We start from the raw sequence: 17,077 nt of genomic DNA on the forward strand, positions 1-17,077 counted from the left end.
AGTCAAAAGAATAAAAAAATAAATGGTGTACCTTACACCCATTAGCATGTCTACTATCAAAAAATAATAAGTGTTTGCAAGGATGTGGAGAAATTGAAACCCTTGTATACTTTTGGCTGAAATTTAAAATGGTGCAGCTGTTACGGAAAAAACAGTGGTGTGTTTCCTCAAAAAAATTAAAAATAGAATTTCAATATGATCCAGAAGTTCCATTTCTGGGTTTATACCCCCCAAAAATTGAGATCAGGGAACCAAACAGCTATTTGTACACCCACATTCACAGCAGCATTATTCACAATAGCCGAAGGTGAAAACAACCAACATGTGCATAAATGGCTGAATGTATAAGCAAAATGTGGTATATACATACAGTGGAATATTATTCAGTCTTAAAAAGAAAGGAAATTCTGACACATGTTATAACATGGATGAACCTTGAGGACATTATGCTATGTGAAATACACCAGTCACAGAAGTACAAATACTGTTTTATTTTACTTATATGAGATATCTAGAGTAGTCAAATTCATAGAGACTGAAAGTAGAATGGTGGTTTCCAGGAACTGGAAGAGAGAGGAATAGGGAGTTATTATATAATGGGTACAGAGTTTACATTTTACAAGATGAAGAGTTCTGGAGAAGAATGTTGGAGATGGTTTCACAATATGAATGTACTCAAGGCCACTATACTGTATAGTTAAAAACAGTTAAGATGGCAAATTATATGCTATGAAAAATTTAACAATATGAAAGTAGGAATAGCTATATTCATATCAGATAAAGTAGACTGTACATCAAAAAAATAATTACCAGGGACAGAAAGGGACATTATAGAATGATAAAAGGGTCAATCTACCACGAAGAAATAGTAACTCTAAATACGTGTGCACCAAACAAAAGAGCTGTAAAATATCTGAAGTAAAAAATTACAGAAATAAAAGGGGAAATAGACAAATCCACAATTATAGTTGGAAATTTAAACATCCCTACCTTCAAAAATTCATAGAACTAGACAAAAACTCAGCAAAGATATAGAAGATCTCAACATCATCAATCAACAGGATCTACAGCTGATCCTTGAACAACAAGGGTTTGAATTGTGCAGGTCCACTTATATGTGGATTTTTTTTTTCAATAAATACTACAGTACTACATGATCCATGGATATGGAACTACGGATACACCTGGCCCACTATAAAGTTATACGTGGCTTTTCAACTGTGCAGGGTGTCGACCCATGTTGTTCAAGGGTCAACTGTAATTGACATTTATACAACACTCCACCCCAAAAGAGCTGAATACACTTTTTTTTCCCAAGTGTCCACAGGACATTTACCAAGATATATTATATCCTGGGCCATAAATCAAACCCTGTTAAGAAGATGAAAAGACAGCTTTCAGACAGGGAGAAAATATTTGCAATCCATATATGTGACAAACAACTCTTATCTAGAATATCTTATTTTATCAAACTCAACAGTAGAAGTTGAGCAATCCAAGTATGAAATGCACAAGCCTTACGAAGAGACATTTCACCAAAGAGTAGCACCTGCAAAGGTGTTCAACATCATTAGCCAGTAGTAAAGTATAAATTAAAATCACTACATACCTATTAGAACAGCTAAAATATGAAAACAGGGACAATGACAAATGCCAGCAAGAAGGAAAAGAAACTAAAACTCTCATACATTGTTGGTAGGAATGCAACATGGTACAGCCACTCTGGTAAACAGTTTGACAATTTCTTAAAAACAAAATAGCCCAACAACTGTACACCTAGTCATTTATCCAGGAAAATGAAAACTTACATCCAACACAAAAACCTATACACAAATACTATAGCAGCTTTACTCATAAGAGCCAAAATCTGAAAACAACCAATATTTCCTTTAATAGGTGAATGGTTAAACACACTGTGATACCATCCATACCATTCACCACTCAGTGATAAAAGAAACCAAGTATTAATACACACAAAAACTTGAATGGATTTCAAAGGCATTATGCTAAGTGAAAAAAGCTAATCTTCTAAAAGTCATAAACTGTATGATTCCATTTATATAATATTCTTGGAATGACAAAATTATAGAGATGAAGAATAGTGTTTGCAAGGGCTTAGGGATGGTGGGGGGTGGAGCAGGTATGGGTGTGCATATAAAGGGGTAGTATGAGGAAAATCTTTGGGGTGATGGGATAGTTCTGTATATTATTGCAGTGGTAGTTACATGCATTTACACATGGGATAAAATGGCATAAAGCTATACACATAAAATGTACCAATGACAATCTGCTGTTTTTGATGTATTATAGTAATGCAGCAGTTAACCATCAGAGGAAACTTCGTAAAGGGTACATGGGACTTCTTTGTACTATTTGGAGAGGGGAGGGGGGGTGTTAAAATTTTCTTCTGAATCTATTGCTTTTATTTAATTTTAATTTTTTTCTTTGTACCATTTTTGCAACTTCCTGTTACTCTATAAGTATTAAAAATAAAAAGTTTTTTTAAAAATAATGTGAAATAGGGACTTCCCTGGTGGTCCAGTGGCTGGGCCTCCACACTCCCAATGCAGGGTCCCTGGTTCAATCCCTGGTTGGGGAACTAGATCCCACATGCATGCCGCAACTAAGAGTTTGCATGCCGCAACTGAAGAACCCACATGCTGCAACAAAGATCGAAGATCCCGCGTGCCACGACTAAGACCCAGTGCAGCCAAATAAATATATTTTTTTAATAATGTGAAATAAAGACATTTTCAAAGACACAAATGCTGAAATAAGTCATCACCAATAGACCAGCACTACAAAAAATGTTAAAAGGTGTCAATGATGGTTAATTTTATATGTCAACTTGACTGGGCCACAGGGTACCCAGATATTTTGTCAAACATTATTCTGATCTTTCTGTGAGAGTGTTTCTGGATGAGATTAACATTTAAATCAACAGACTGGGGCTTCCCTGGTGGCGCCGTGGTTAAGAATCCACCTGCCAAGCAGGGGAAACAGGTTCGAGCCCTGGTCCGGGAAGATCCCGCATGCCGCAGAGCAAATAAGCCCATGCCCCAGAGCTACTGAGCCTGTGCTCTAGAGTCCATGAGCCACTAGGGAAAGCCTGCATGCAGCAACGAAGACCCAATGCAGCCAAAAATAAATAAATAAGTAAATAAATTTATAAATAAATAAATAGACAGACAGACAGATAGACTGGGTAAAGCAGATTGCCCAGCATGTGGGTGGGCCTTACCCAATGAGTTGAAGGCCTGAACAGAACAAAAAAGCTGACCCTCCCCTGAGTCACAGAGAACTCTTCCTGACTGACTGCTTTTGAGCTGGACATCAGCCTTTTCCTGCATTCGGACTGGAACTGAAACACTGGCCCTTCTTGTGTTTCAGGCCTGCCAGCCTTTGGACTGAAACTACATCATTGGCTCTCCTGGTTCTCAGGCCTTTGGACTCAGACTGGAACCACACCATCAGCCTTCCTGAGTCTCTGTCTTGCCAACTCATCCTGCAGATCTTGAGACTCACCAGCCTCCACAACTGCATGAGCCAATTCTTCATAATAAGTCTCTTTGGATAATCCCAAAATAATGTTCTTCAGGCAGAAGAAAAATAACAAATGGAAATTTGGATGTATACAAAGGAATAACAATTACTTGAAATGGTAACTACATGTGTAAATGCGTAAGTTTTTTTCCTATTTGTATCTCTTTTAAAATAAAATTGACGGGCTTCCCTGGTGGCGCAGTGGTTGTGAGTCCGCCTGCCGATGCAGGGGACACGGGTTCGTGCCCCGGTTCGGGAGGATCCCACATACCGCGGAGCGGCTGGGCCCTTGAGCCCCGGCCGCTGAGCCTGCGCTTCCGGAGCCTGTGCTCCGCAACGGGAGAGGCCACAACAGTGAGAGGCCCGCGTACCGCAAAAAAAAATAAATAAATAAAATAAAAATAATAATAATAAAAAAAAAATAAAATTGACAATTTAAACAAAAATAATAACATAGTATTGTGGATTTTATAACATATGTAAAAGTAAAACATATGACCACAGTAGCATAAAGGCCAGGCTGGGAGATATAAAAGTACACTATTATGACATATGAAGGTAGACCAAGATAAGGTATATAGTATAAGCCCTAAAGAAACCAGTAGAATAGCAAAACAAAGAGTTACAACTAATAAGCCAACAGAAGAAATAAAACTGAATCTAAAAAATTATTCAAATATGTAATGTGACACAGCCTCTATGATCACTCTCCTTTTTCAGTATTTCCCTGAGTAGTCTCACTGTTTATTCCTCCAGATGATCCTGCAAATATTTTCATAATACTCCTCCTTTTTTTAATAAATAAATAATTTATTTATTTATCTTTGGCTGCATTGGGTCTTTGTTGCTGCATGTGGGCTTTTCTCTAGTTGTGGAGAGTGAGGGCTACTCTTTGTTGTGGTGCACAGTCTTACTGCAGTGGCTTCTCTTGTTGTGGAGCATGGGCTCTAGGCATGTGGGCTTCAGTAGTTGTGGCTCGCAGGCTCAGTAGTTGTGTCACAGGGCTTATTTGCTCCGCGGCATGTGGGATCTTCCCAGGCCAGAGCTCAAACCCTTGTCCCCTGCGTTGGCAGGCATATTCTTAACCACCGTGCCACCAGGGAAGTCCGTATTTTCATAATATTTCAATATGGATTCTTCAGGAGGTTAGAATAAAAACTACATGGGACTCATAAATTGTTTTGAAGAAAAACTTACTTAAATACAAACTTACAAAAGAAGGCAGAAAAAAAAGAAGAAAAGGGGAATAAAGAATATGCAGGACAAATAAACAATAACAAGGTGATAGACTCAAACTTAACCACATCAATAATCACATCAAATGTAAATATTCTAAACACCCCAGTCAAAAGACTGAGGTTGTCAGAGTGGATAAAAAAGCAAAACCCAACTGTATGCAGCTTACAAGAGATGCACTTTAAACATAAAGACGTAAATAGGAAAACAGAACAAGATACACCATGCTAACGCTAGTCAAAAGAAAGCTAAAGTAACTATATCCATAAAAGATAAAGTAGATTTAAGAGCAACTATGGTATATATCCATACAATAAGATATTACTGAACCCTGGGAATAAACTACGCACACACACAACATCTAAGAATAACTGTACTGAATGCTGAATGAAAGAAGCCATTCAAAACTAGAGTACATTCTCTATGATTCCATTGGTATAAAACTCTAGAAAATGCAAACTAATCTATGAAAGCAGATCAGCTGTTACCTAGGGAAGAGTGGGAAAGAGGGGTGACAAAAGGGTGTGAAGAAACTTTGAGGAATGATGTATATATTCAGTATCCTAGTTGTGGTGATTGTTTCATAGATATACACACATGTCAAAACATCAAATATTTTACTTTAAATATGGGTAGTTTATTGTATGTTAATTATACCTAAACAAAACTGTTAAAAGATAATTAAGAGGAATGAATTATGTCAGTGGCAAAATAGGAATACAAAAACCCTGATAAATCCTGATAACAAATGAATAAATCAATAAGTAAATAAATAAATATTAAATAAATGGGAGAAGGGAGAGCTCTTGCTTACAGTAGAATGCTGAGTGCCAACTGGTAAATATGAAGGGAGTGCTACAGTTAGAAAATGATTGTTTGGCAACCATCGTAAGATTGATTCAGGCAAGAACACTAATTCTTAAGGAAATTTTTAATAAAAAGCAGGGTGTATGCATAATTTTAAAGTGTTTATTGGTTGCAAGGGGAAAAATGGTTAATATACAGTGAAGATATACACTTTTGAACAGGTGATCAGTATTATCACCAATGAGGAGCAGACGGACATCAGGGGCCTCCAAATGTGATGCCCTGAGAAGGGACACAATATCACTCATGCAGTATTCCAGTCACAAATGCATAATATGAGTCTAATCACAAGGAAACATCAGATAAATCTCAAATGAAGAATTTTCATTTAAAAGAAGGTAAGGAGCTAATGTATTCTTCCAAAATATCAATGACACAAAAGTCAAAAGAAAGGCTACAGAAATGTTCCAGATTACAGGGGACTAAAGAGACATGTCACAAAAATGCAATACTTAATCCTAGACTGATTAATCCTATATTGGAGAGAAAAACATGCTATACAGTTCATTACTGAGTGTATATAACATATATTATTATTATAGATATCAATATATATTATCCTCAATAAGATGAATGTATGAATTATATTTCCTCAATAATACAGAGAAAGAGAGAATGCACAAAATGTTAATAACAGGTGATTCTGGTTGAAGTAAATAGATGAGTATTCTTTGAACTATTCTTATTCTTTCAATCTTTCTCTAGGTTTGAAATTGTTTACAAATAAAACTCTTTTAAGTGTATATTGCCACTGAAATCCTAACGCACCCAGTTCATCGATGTCCAGGGTCAATAATTAGGCTATTAAATGTGATATGTCAGGAGTAATGCAGATGGACAATTATTGTTATAAAAACTGCAACTTCTGTATCCAGTGAACAAAGAGACATGCTGACAAGAAGCCATGTAGCTAGTATGCAGCCTCCTCCATTGTCTTGGATCCTATTTTTTATTTAGACTTGCATCTTAGCAAATGCAAAAAAAAAGGATGCAGCTTTTGAAAATGTTCATGTATATTAATATTTTAAAATTTAAACATTTAATATAAAAGAAGTTTTTCAGCATTAAAAAACCCCATCCACGTGACATAAATTTCACGAAAATATAATTCAAGTAAATGGTTTCTTTGGGCAATTTAATATTCTGATAAATTCAACTATTCACTTTCATGCTTCCCATCTTGTTGAAAAAAATCTTTTGAAAATGTATCAGGGACTTCCCTGGTGGTGCAGTGGTTAAGAATCCGCCTGCCAATGCAGGGGACAAGCGTTCCATCCCTGGTCTGGGAAGATCCCACATGCCATGGAGCAATAAGCCCGTGTGCCACAACTACTGAGCCTGTACTCTAGAGCCCGCGAGCTACAACGACTGAGCCCACGTGCTACAACTACTGAAGCTGCGTGCCTAGAGCCCGTGCTCTACAACAAGAGAAGCCACAGCAATGAGAAGCCCGTGCACCGCAACGAAGAGTAGCCCCTGCTCACCACAACTAGAGAAAGCCCGCGCCCAGCAACGAAGACCCAATGCAGCCAAAATAAATAAAAATTTTAAAAAATGTATCACTATATTTAATCGCCTTATAGAGTAAAACACATTGATCCTAATTGAATCTCTTAAAACAGTCATCAGCCTATCAATATTCCTTATCCAGGAGTATAGAGATATTGTATGTATGTATGTATGTATATGTGTATGTATGTATGTATGAGCATCAGCTGAAAGTGAACGACTGATGTTGGTTTTTTTAAACTAAATCCCATTATCTGCCTATTTTATCATTTCCTTCTTTATCCTAAAATTTACTCACATCAGAGAACCTTTTCTCTTTTGTGCGAAAGAAAATTTTTTCAAAAATATCTGTTGTCAGAGGTATAGGTATACTTTATTCTTCCTTTCTGTGCTGCAGAAGAGACTGCAACAATCTTGTTTTAAAAAAAAAACAAACAGGAATACTGGAGCAAATGTCTACACTGGATTTCAAAATGTGAATCAATGCTTTCAAAATTTCATTAAGCTAATTTTCAAAAGTAAAAACCTCTTATACCTTGTTTGCTAGGTTTACAGCGCTGAGAGCCTTATAATATTCTTTGCCGTCCCAATCCATATAAGCAGTGGCTAGTAACCGTAGAACTTTAGCCTATAATTAAAAATAGAAAAAACACACACACAGCTGAGGGTTAAACTGCAATACAACAGCTGACTAGCACTTACACAGTGACAGGCATTTCTCAAACCTCAGTCATAATTATGAAATAGCATTTCCTTAAGCAACCACATAGTCTTGGGATATGTCTCATCATTATGCTACCCACACCAAATACCATCTGAGAATTTTACAGTAATAGCTTATTTAAATTTAATATAATTGTGTTAATATACTTATTTTCTTAACAGTGTTTTAGTGGTAAAGTACTTAATCATCACCACTTTAAAAATAAGGAGGGGCTTCCCTGGTGGCGCAGTGGTTGAGAATCTGCCTGCTAATGCAGGGGACACGGGTTCGAGCCCTGGCCTGGGAGGATCCCACATGCCACGGAGCGGCTGGGCCTGTAAGCCATGGCCGCTGAGCCTGTGCGTCCGGAGCCTGTGCTCCACAACAAGAGAGGCCGCAACAGTGAGAGGCCCGCGCACTGCGATGAAGAGTGGCCCCCACTTGCCACAACTAGAGAAAGCCCTTGCACAGAAATGAAGACCCAACACAGCCAAAAATAAATAATTAATTTTTTTAAAAAAATAAGGAAATTAAAGCACAGCAATATTTAATGTAATCATCTTACCACCTACTGTTTAGGTAGCATTATATTAGGCCTCCACCAAAAGAAATAAATAGAAAGACATAATCCCTCTCTCAAAGACTTTATAGCCTAGTTGAGATTAACCAATTGGACCAAGGGCACATATACCACCATTTCACTAGGAGCAGATATACTTTCCTATAGACAACATTTCTCCCAACTCAACCAAGTTTTAAAATTAATAAAGTATTTAGTAATTAAGTCAGTTTCTCCAGCCAGATCTACATTGATAAGTGGAATAACTCCACTTAGCACAGACTTATTTAACTACAGATTCACATTTTGAAAGTAGGAGGCCTATTTCAATGAAGATTCTATTCTGCCTCTAAGTATAATGAGGACAGTAGGATCAGGTGAAGGTGTTCTTCTAACTTAAAAAAAAATGTTAAGCACATTAGGGCTCTGCGAACCTTAGAGAAATGACATTTAGGGTGTGATAGCTTTGAGATTTTAATTAAAAAACTAAGATGGATATAATGTACTTAATATCATTATTATTATTGTGGAGCAACTCTCAACTTATAAACTTCCCCAGAGGACTCTGATGGAGTAAATATGGCATCTCTGAGAAAGACTGTAGCTATTTCATAATAGTAAAAGGGTCAAATAATCATAAAGATAAAACAAAATGGATGAACCTCAAAACTATTATGTTAAGCAAAAGAAGCCAGACATAAAACAGTACATACTGCATGATTTCATTTATACACAGATAAGCCAAAAATATTCTACATCAATAAAAGTCAGAACAGTGGTTTTATCATGGGGGTATGAATGGCTATAAACTGGAAAGAGGCCAAGGTAACTTTTGAGGGTGATGGAAAGTTCTGTATCTTGATCTGTGTGGTAGTTACAAAACTATATAGATAAATTGAAACTCATCAGGCTGTACAATTTTAAGATTTGTGCAATTTAGTGTGTGTGTGTATATATATGTGTGTGTGTGTATATATATATATTTATTTTTTAAGTTATACCACAATAAAACACTTCTAGCATGAAAGAAAAACTATTTCATAATCTTCTCCATACCTTGCAATATGAATATTATATTTCAATCACACTTAAATCCTATCTTCCATCCTCATTTCCTCCTCCAGACGTCTTCTCATCTAGATCCCTTGCCTCATATTCCCTTCTCCCTCCCCTTTTAACTGTATGAACCCCATCTGCTTTTCGAAGCCTATCTCCTACCAAAAGTCTTCTTCAACTATTCTAGTCAATATTAATATTCCCCTTTTCTGCATGCCCTTCCGTATACTTCAGTTTAGTACCACACAGTTTATCACTTATTTTTCCCAAACTGTTTCACTTGTACTCATTTGTTTTAATCTTTTTCTTGAAATTTTAATTAAAGTATAAAATACATACAAAAAAGTTCCAAAATCTCTATGGTACAACTCTGAATTTTCACACAGTGAGCACACATATGTTAACAACACAGAAATCAAGAAACAGAACATTAGTCTCATCTCATATCTCTTTTCAGACACTATTCCAAACAAGGGTAACCAATTATCTGACTTCCAACACCATGTATTAGTTCTACCTGCTTTTGGCATTCACATTTATGGAACCATACAGTATGTACTACTTTGTATTTTGCTCTGTTTGTTCAACATTATATGTGAGAACATCCATATTGTTACAATTATTGTAGTCTATTCTCATTGTTATATGGTATTCTATTATATGACACTATCATAATATATTTTCATTATTTTTACTTGTGATAAAGTACACATAACATAAAATTGACCATTTAAACCATTTTTAAGTGTATGGTTCAGTAGCATTAAGTATATTCACACTGTTGTGCAACCAGCACCACCATACATCTCCAGAACTTTTAATCTCACAAAATTGAAACTCTCCACCCATTAAACAATAGCTCCCCATGTTCTCCTCCCTCCAAACCTCTGCAACCACCATTCTATTTTCCGTCTCTATGAATTTGACTACCCAACATATCTCACTGAACTGGAATCATACAGTATGTCTTTTTGTGAATGGCTTATTTCACTTAACATAATGTCCTCCAGGTTCATCTATGTTGTAGCATGTGTCAGAATTTCCTTCCTTTCATGGCTGAATAATATTCCATTGTATTCACCTGTATTAGTTTCATCCTTTAAACATAAGTTATTTAAGGGTAGAGGCCACATTTTATATTTCTGTTTTTTCCCCATCTACCACATTGTTAGATATATTGATATATATATGTGTGTGTATATACATATAAATATATGTATACATGTGTGTGTGTGTATGTATTCAGTTACATTTTGAGTGATATACTGTAATAATAGTAAGAAGCAAAGACGGATATTCAAAAAAATTCCATTCTGCTATGGTATGTATTAAATTAGTTTTATATCAGATTTATTTACATAATCACATTTTACTTGATTAAATATGAAAATTAACTTCCATACCAAGCATGTTCTATCTGGGTGGTTACAGAAACCGAGAATATAAGCTAAAACTTATATAGCCAAACATTGTCCTAAGCACTTTACATGTATTAATTAATTCATGGGTACAAGAATCTACCTGGAGGATTGATTCTATAAGTTTACCAACCTTACAGAAACTAATGCACTGAGATATTAAATGATGTGCCCAGTGAATAATCTGCTCACAAATGGAGGGACAGACTATCATAATTTTATTACAATAACATAAACTGTATTTCTTCAACCAACTTCTGCAATATTTAACATATTCCTTACCAGCATGCGTGGCCGAACATACTGCTTATCCATCCTCCCAGTATCATAGCTTTGTCTATCATTAAAAAAGGAAAAAATACATATAAATACATATAAATATATATTTATTTCAAATTATATATATTTTTTCAAGACTACATATTACTAAGAAGACATGTTACAATTATACTTAATTACAACTTTTCTATTTTGCACTACAACATATTATTAGCCAATTGATACATAAAAATCAATTACATAAAGCAATACTTTCTAACTTTAGAAAACCACAGAGATAGCCTCCATCCACCAGAGGGCAGACAGCTGAAGCAAGAACTACAATCTTGCAGCCTGTGGAACAAAAACCACATTCACAGAAAGATAGACAAGATGAAAAGGCAGAGGGCTATGTACCAGATGAAGGAACAAGATAAAACCCCAGAAAAACAACTAAATGAAGTGGAGATAGGCAAACTTCCAGAAAAAGAATTCAGAATAAAGATAGTGAAGATGATCCAGGACCTCGGAAAAACAATGGAGGTAAAGAACGAGAAGATGCAAGAAATGTTTAACAAAGACCTAGAAGAATTAAAGAACAAACAAACAGAGATAAACAATACAATAACTGAAATGAAAACTAAACTAGAAGGAATCAATAGCAGAATAACTGAGGCAGAAGAACGGATAAGTGACCTGGAAGACAGAATGGTGGAATTCACTGCCATGGAACAGAATAAAGAAAAAAGAAGGAAAAGAAATGAAGACAGCCTAAGAGACCTCTGGGACAACATTAAACGCAACAACATTCGCATTATAGGGGTCCCAGAAGGAGAAGAGAGAGAGAAAGGACCCGAGAAAATATTTGAAGAGATTATAGTCGAAAACTTCCCTAACATGGGAAAGGAAATAGCCACCCAAGTCCAGGAAGTGCAGCGAGTCCCATACAGGATAAACACAAGGAGAAACAGGCTGAGACACATAGTAATCAAATTGGCAAAAATTAAGGACAAAGAAAAATTATTGAAAGCAGCAAGGGAAAAACGACAAATAACATACAAGGGAACTCCCATAAGGTTAACAGCTGATTTCTCAGCAGAGACTCTACAAGCCAGAAGGGAGTGGCATGATATACTTAAAGTGATGAAAGGGAAGAACCTACAACCAACATTAATCTACCTGGCAAGGATCTCATTCAGATTCGATGGAGAAATCAAAAGCTTTACAGACAAGCAAAAGCTAAGAGAATTCAGCACCACCAAACCAGCTCTACAACAAAAGCTAAAGGAACTTCTCTAAGTGGGAAACACAAGAGAAGAAAAGGACCTACAAAAACAAAGCAAAAACAATTAAGAAAATGGTCACAGGAACATACATATCGATAATTACCTTAAACATGAATGGATTAAATGCTCCAACCAAAAGACACAGGCTTGCTGAATTGATACAAAAACAAGACCCATCTATATGCTGTCTACAAGAGACCCATTTCAGACCTACGGACACATACAGACTGAAAGTGAGGGGATGGAAAAAGATATTCCATGCAAATGGAAATCAAAAGAAAGCTGGAGTAGCAATACTCATATCAGATAAAATAGACTTTAAAATAAAGAATGTTACAAGAGACAAGAAAGGACACTACATAATGATCAAGGGATCAATCCAAGAAGAAGACATAATAATTATAAATATATATGCACCCAACATAGGAGCACCTCAATACATAAGACAACTGCTAACAGCTATAAAAGAGGGAACTGACAGTAACACAGTAATACTGGGGGACATTAACACCTCAATTACACCAATGGACAGATCATCCAAAATGAAAATAAATAAGGAAACACAAGCTTTAAATGACAAAATAGACCAAACAGATGTAAATGATATTTACAGGACATTCCATCCAAAAACATCAGATTACACTTTCTTCCCAAGTACGCACGGAACATTCTCCAGGACAGATCACATCTTGGGTCACAAATCAAGCCTCAGTGACTTTAAGAAAATTGAAATCATATCAAGCATCTTTTCTGACCACAACGCAATGAGATTAGAAATGAATTACAGGGTAAAAAATGTAAAAAACACAAACACATGGAAGCTAAACAATACATTACTAAATAACTAAGAAATCACTGAAGAAATCAGAGGAAATCAAAAAATACCTAGAGACAAATGACAATGAAAACGCAACGATCCAAAACCTATGGGATATAGCAAAAGCAGGTCTAAGAGGCAAGTTTATAGCTATACAAGGCTACCTCAAGAAACAAGAAAACTCTCAAATAAATAATCTAACCTTACACCTGAAGGAACTAGAGAAAGAAGAACAAACAAAACCCAAAGTTAACAGAAGGAAAGAAATCATGAAGATCAGAGCAGAAATAAATGACATAGATACAAAGAAAACAATAGCAAAGATCAATAAAACTAAAAATGGTTCTTTGAGAAGTTAAAATTGATAAACCATTAGCCAGACTCAACAAGAAAAAGAGGGAACGCGGCGGTGCCATTAAAGCGAGGAGGAAGCGAGAGCAGCCGCCGCTGCTTCTTATTCTTTTTTTTTCTTTTTTTTTATTAGTTTCTGCTTTATAACAAAGTGAATCAGTCACACATATACATCTGTTCCGACATCCCTTCCCTCATGCATCTCCCTCCCTCCCACCCTGCCATTCCCACCCCTCCAGGCGGTCACAAAGCACCGAGCTGATCTCCCTGTGCTATGTGGCTGCTTCCCACTATCTATCTACCTTACGTTTGGTAGTGTATATATGTCCATGCCTCTCTTTCACTTTGTCACAGCTTACCCTTCCCCCTCCCCATATCCTCAAGGACATTCTCAAGTAGGTCTGTCTTTATTCCCGTTTTACCCCTAGGTTCTTCATGACATTTTTTTTCTTAAATTCCATATATATGTGTTAGCATACGGTATTTGTCTTTCTCTTTCTGACTTACTTTAATCTGTATGACAGACTCTAGGTCTATCCACCTCATTATAAATAGCTCAGTTTCGTTTCTTTTTATGGCTGAGTAATATTCCATTGTATATATGTGCCACATCTTCTTTATCCATTCATCCGATGATGGACACTTAGGTTGTTTCCATCTCCGGGCTATTGTGAATAGAGCTGCAATGAACATTTTGGTACATGTCTCTTTTTGAATTATGGTTTTCTCAGGGTATATGCCTAGTAGTGGGATTGCTGGGTCATATGGTAGTTCTCTTTGTAGTTTTTTAAGGAACCTCCGTACTGTTCTCCATAGTGGCTGTACCAATTCACATTCCCACAAGCAGTGCAAGAGTGTTCCCTTTTCTCCACACCCTCTCCAGCATTTATTGTTTCTAGATTTCTTGATGATGGCCATTCTGACTGGTGTGAGATGATATCTCATTGTAGTTTTGATTTGCATTTCTCTAATGATTCATGATGTTGAGCATCCTTTCATGTGTTTGTTGGCAGTCTGTATATCTTCTGTGGAGAAATGTCTATTTAGGTCTTCTGCCCATTTTTGGATTGGGTTGTTTGTTTTTTTGTTATTGAGCTGCATGAGCTGCTTGTAAATTTTGGAGATTAATCCTTTGTCAGTTGCTTCATTTGCAAATATTTTCTCCCATTCTGAGGGTTGTCTTTTGGTCTTGTTTATGGTTTCCTTTGCTGTGCAAAAGCTTTGAAGTTTCATTAGGTCCCATTTGTTTATCTTTGTTTTTATTTCCATTTCTCTAGGAGGTGGGTCCAAAAGGATCTTGCTGTGATTTATGTCATAGAGTGTTCTGCCTATGTTTTCCTCTAAGAGTTTGATAGTTTCTGGCCTTACATTTAGGTCTTTAATCCATTTTGAGCTTACTTTTGTGTATGGTGCTAGGGAATGATCTAATCTCATACTTTTACATGTCCCTGTCCAGTTTTCCCAGCACCACTTATTGAAGAGGCTGTCCTTTCTCCACTGTACATTCCTGCCTCCTTTATCAAAGATAAGTGGACCATATGTGCGTGGGTTTATCTCTGGGCTTTCTATCCTGTTCCATTGATCTATCTTTCTGTTTTTGTGCCAGTACCACACTATCTTGATTACTGTAGCTTTGTCGTATAGTCTGAAGTCAGGGAGCCTGATTCCTCCAGCTCTGTTTTTCGTTCTCAAGATTGCTTTGGCTATTCGGGGTCTTTTGTGTTTCCAAACAAATTTTGAAATTTTTTGTTCTAGTTCTGTGAAAAATGCCAGTGGTAGTTTGATAGGGATTGCATTGAATCTGTAGATTGCTTTGGGTAGTAGAGTCATTTTCACAATATTGATTCTTCCAATCCAGGAGGATGGTATATCTCTCCATCTATTTGTATCATCTTTAATTTCTTTCATCAGTGTCTTATAATTTTCTGCATACAGGTCGTTTGTCTCCTTAGGTAGGTTTATTCCTAGATATTTTATTCTTTTTGTTGCAATGGTAAATGGGAGTGTTTTCTTGATTTCATTTTCAGATTTTTCATCATTAGTGTACAGGAATGCCAGAGATTTCTGTGCATTAAGTTTGTATCCTGCTACTTTACCAAATTATTGATTAGCTCTAGTAGTTTTCTGGTAGCATGTTTAGGATTCTCTATGTATAGTATCATGTCATCTGCAAACAGTGACAGCTTTACTTCTTCTTTTCCAATTTGGATTCCTTTTATTTCCTTTTCTTCTCTGATTGCTGTGGCTAAAACTTCCAAAACTAGGTTGAATAAGAGTGGTGAGAGTGGGCAGCCTTGTCTTGTTCCTGATCTTAGTGGAAATGGTTTCAGTTTTTCACCATTGAGGACAATGTTGGCTGTGGGTTTGTCATATATGGCCTTTATTATGTTGAGGAAAGTTCCCACTATGCCTACTTTCTGCAGGGATTTTATCATAAATGGGTGTTGAATTTTGTCGAAAGCTTTCTCTGCATCTATTGAGATGATCATATGGTTTTTCTCCTTCAACTTGTTAATATGGTGTATCACATTGATTGATTTGCGTATATTGAAGAATCCTTGCATTCCTGGAATAAACCCCACTTGATCATGGTGTATGATCCTCTTAATGTGCTGTTGGATTCTGTTTGCTAGTATTTTGTTGAGGATTTTTGCATCTATGTTCATCAGTGATATTGGCCTGTAGGTTTCTTTCTTTGTGACATCCTTGCCTGGTTTGGGTATCAAGGTGATGGTGGCCTCGTAGAATGAGTTTGGGAGTGTTCCTTCATCTGAAATTGTTTGGAAGAGTTTGAGAAGGATGGGTGTTAGCTCTTCTCTAAATGTTTGATCGAATTCGCCTGTGAAGCCATCTGGTCCTGGGCTTTTGTTTGTTGGAAGATTTTTAATCACAGTTTCAATTTCAGTGCTTGTGATTGGTCTATTCATATTTTCTATTTCTTCCTGATTCAGTCTTGGCAGGTTGTGCATGTCTAAGAATTTGTCCATTTCTTCCAGGTTGTCCATTTTATTGGCATAGAGTTGCTTGTAGTAATCTCTCATGATCTTTTGTATTTCTGCAGTGTCAGTTGTTACTTCTCCTTTTTCATTTCTAATTCTATTGATTTGAGTCTTCTCCCTTCTTTTCTTGATGAGTCTGGCTAATGGTTTGTCAATTTTGTTTATCTTCTCAAAGAACCAGCTTTTAGTTTTATTGATCTTTGCTATCGTTTCCTTCATTTCTTTTTCAGTTATTTCTGATCTGATCTTTATGATTTCTTTCCTTCTGCTAGCTTTGGGGGTTTTTTGTTCTTCTTTCTCTAATTGCTTTAGGTGCAGGGTCAGGTTGTTTACTCGAGATGTTTCCTGCTTCTTAAGGTGGGATTGTATTGCTAGAAACTTCCCCCTTAGAACTGCTTTTGCTGCGTCCCATAGGTTTTGGGTCGTCGTGTCTCCATTGTCATTTGTTTCTAGGTATTTTTTAATTTCCTCTTTG

At 36.4% G+C, this 17,077-nt stretch overlaps 1 protein-coding gene across 1 annotated transcript in view; it reads right to left on the minus strand.

The window, feature by feature from the left end:
* The window catches only part of TEX11 (testis expressed 11), a gene marked incomplete at both ends in the record, with an annotated part of 339,675 nt that overhangs the window by 192,984 nt on the left and 129,614 nt on the right, over positions 1-17,077 (minus strand). Inside the window, 2 exons of the mRNA XM_079728048.1 lie at positions 7,691-7,783; positions 11,174-11,228. Coding sequence (XP_079584174.1) covers positions 7,691-7,783; positions 11,174-11,228 — 148 coding nt within the window. The remainder of the gene's footprint in view (positions 1-7,690; positions 7,784-11,173; positions 11,229-17,077) is intronic.

This window comes from Hyperoodon ampullatus (assembly GCF_949752795.1).
Source record: "Hyperoodon ampullatus genome assembly, chromosome: X".
Taxonomy (NCBI): domain Eukaryota; kingdom Metazoa; phylum Chordata; class Mammalia; order Artiodactyla; family Ziphiidae; genus Hyperoodon; species Hyperoodon ampullatus.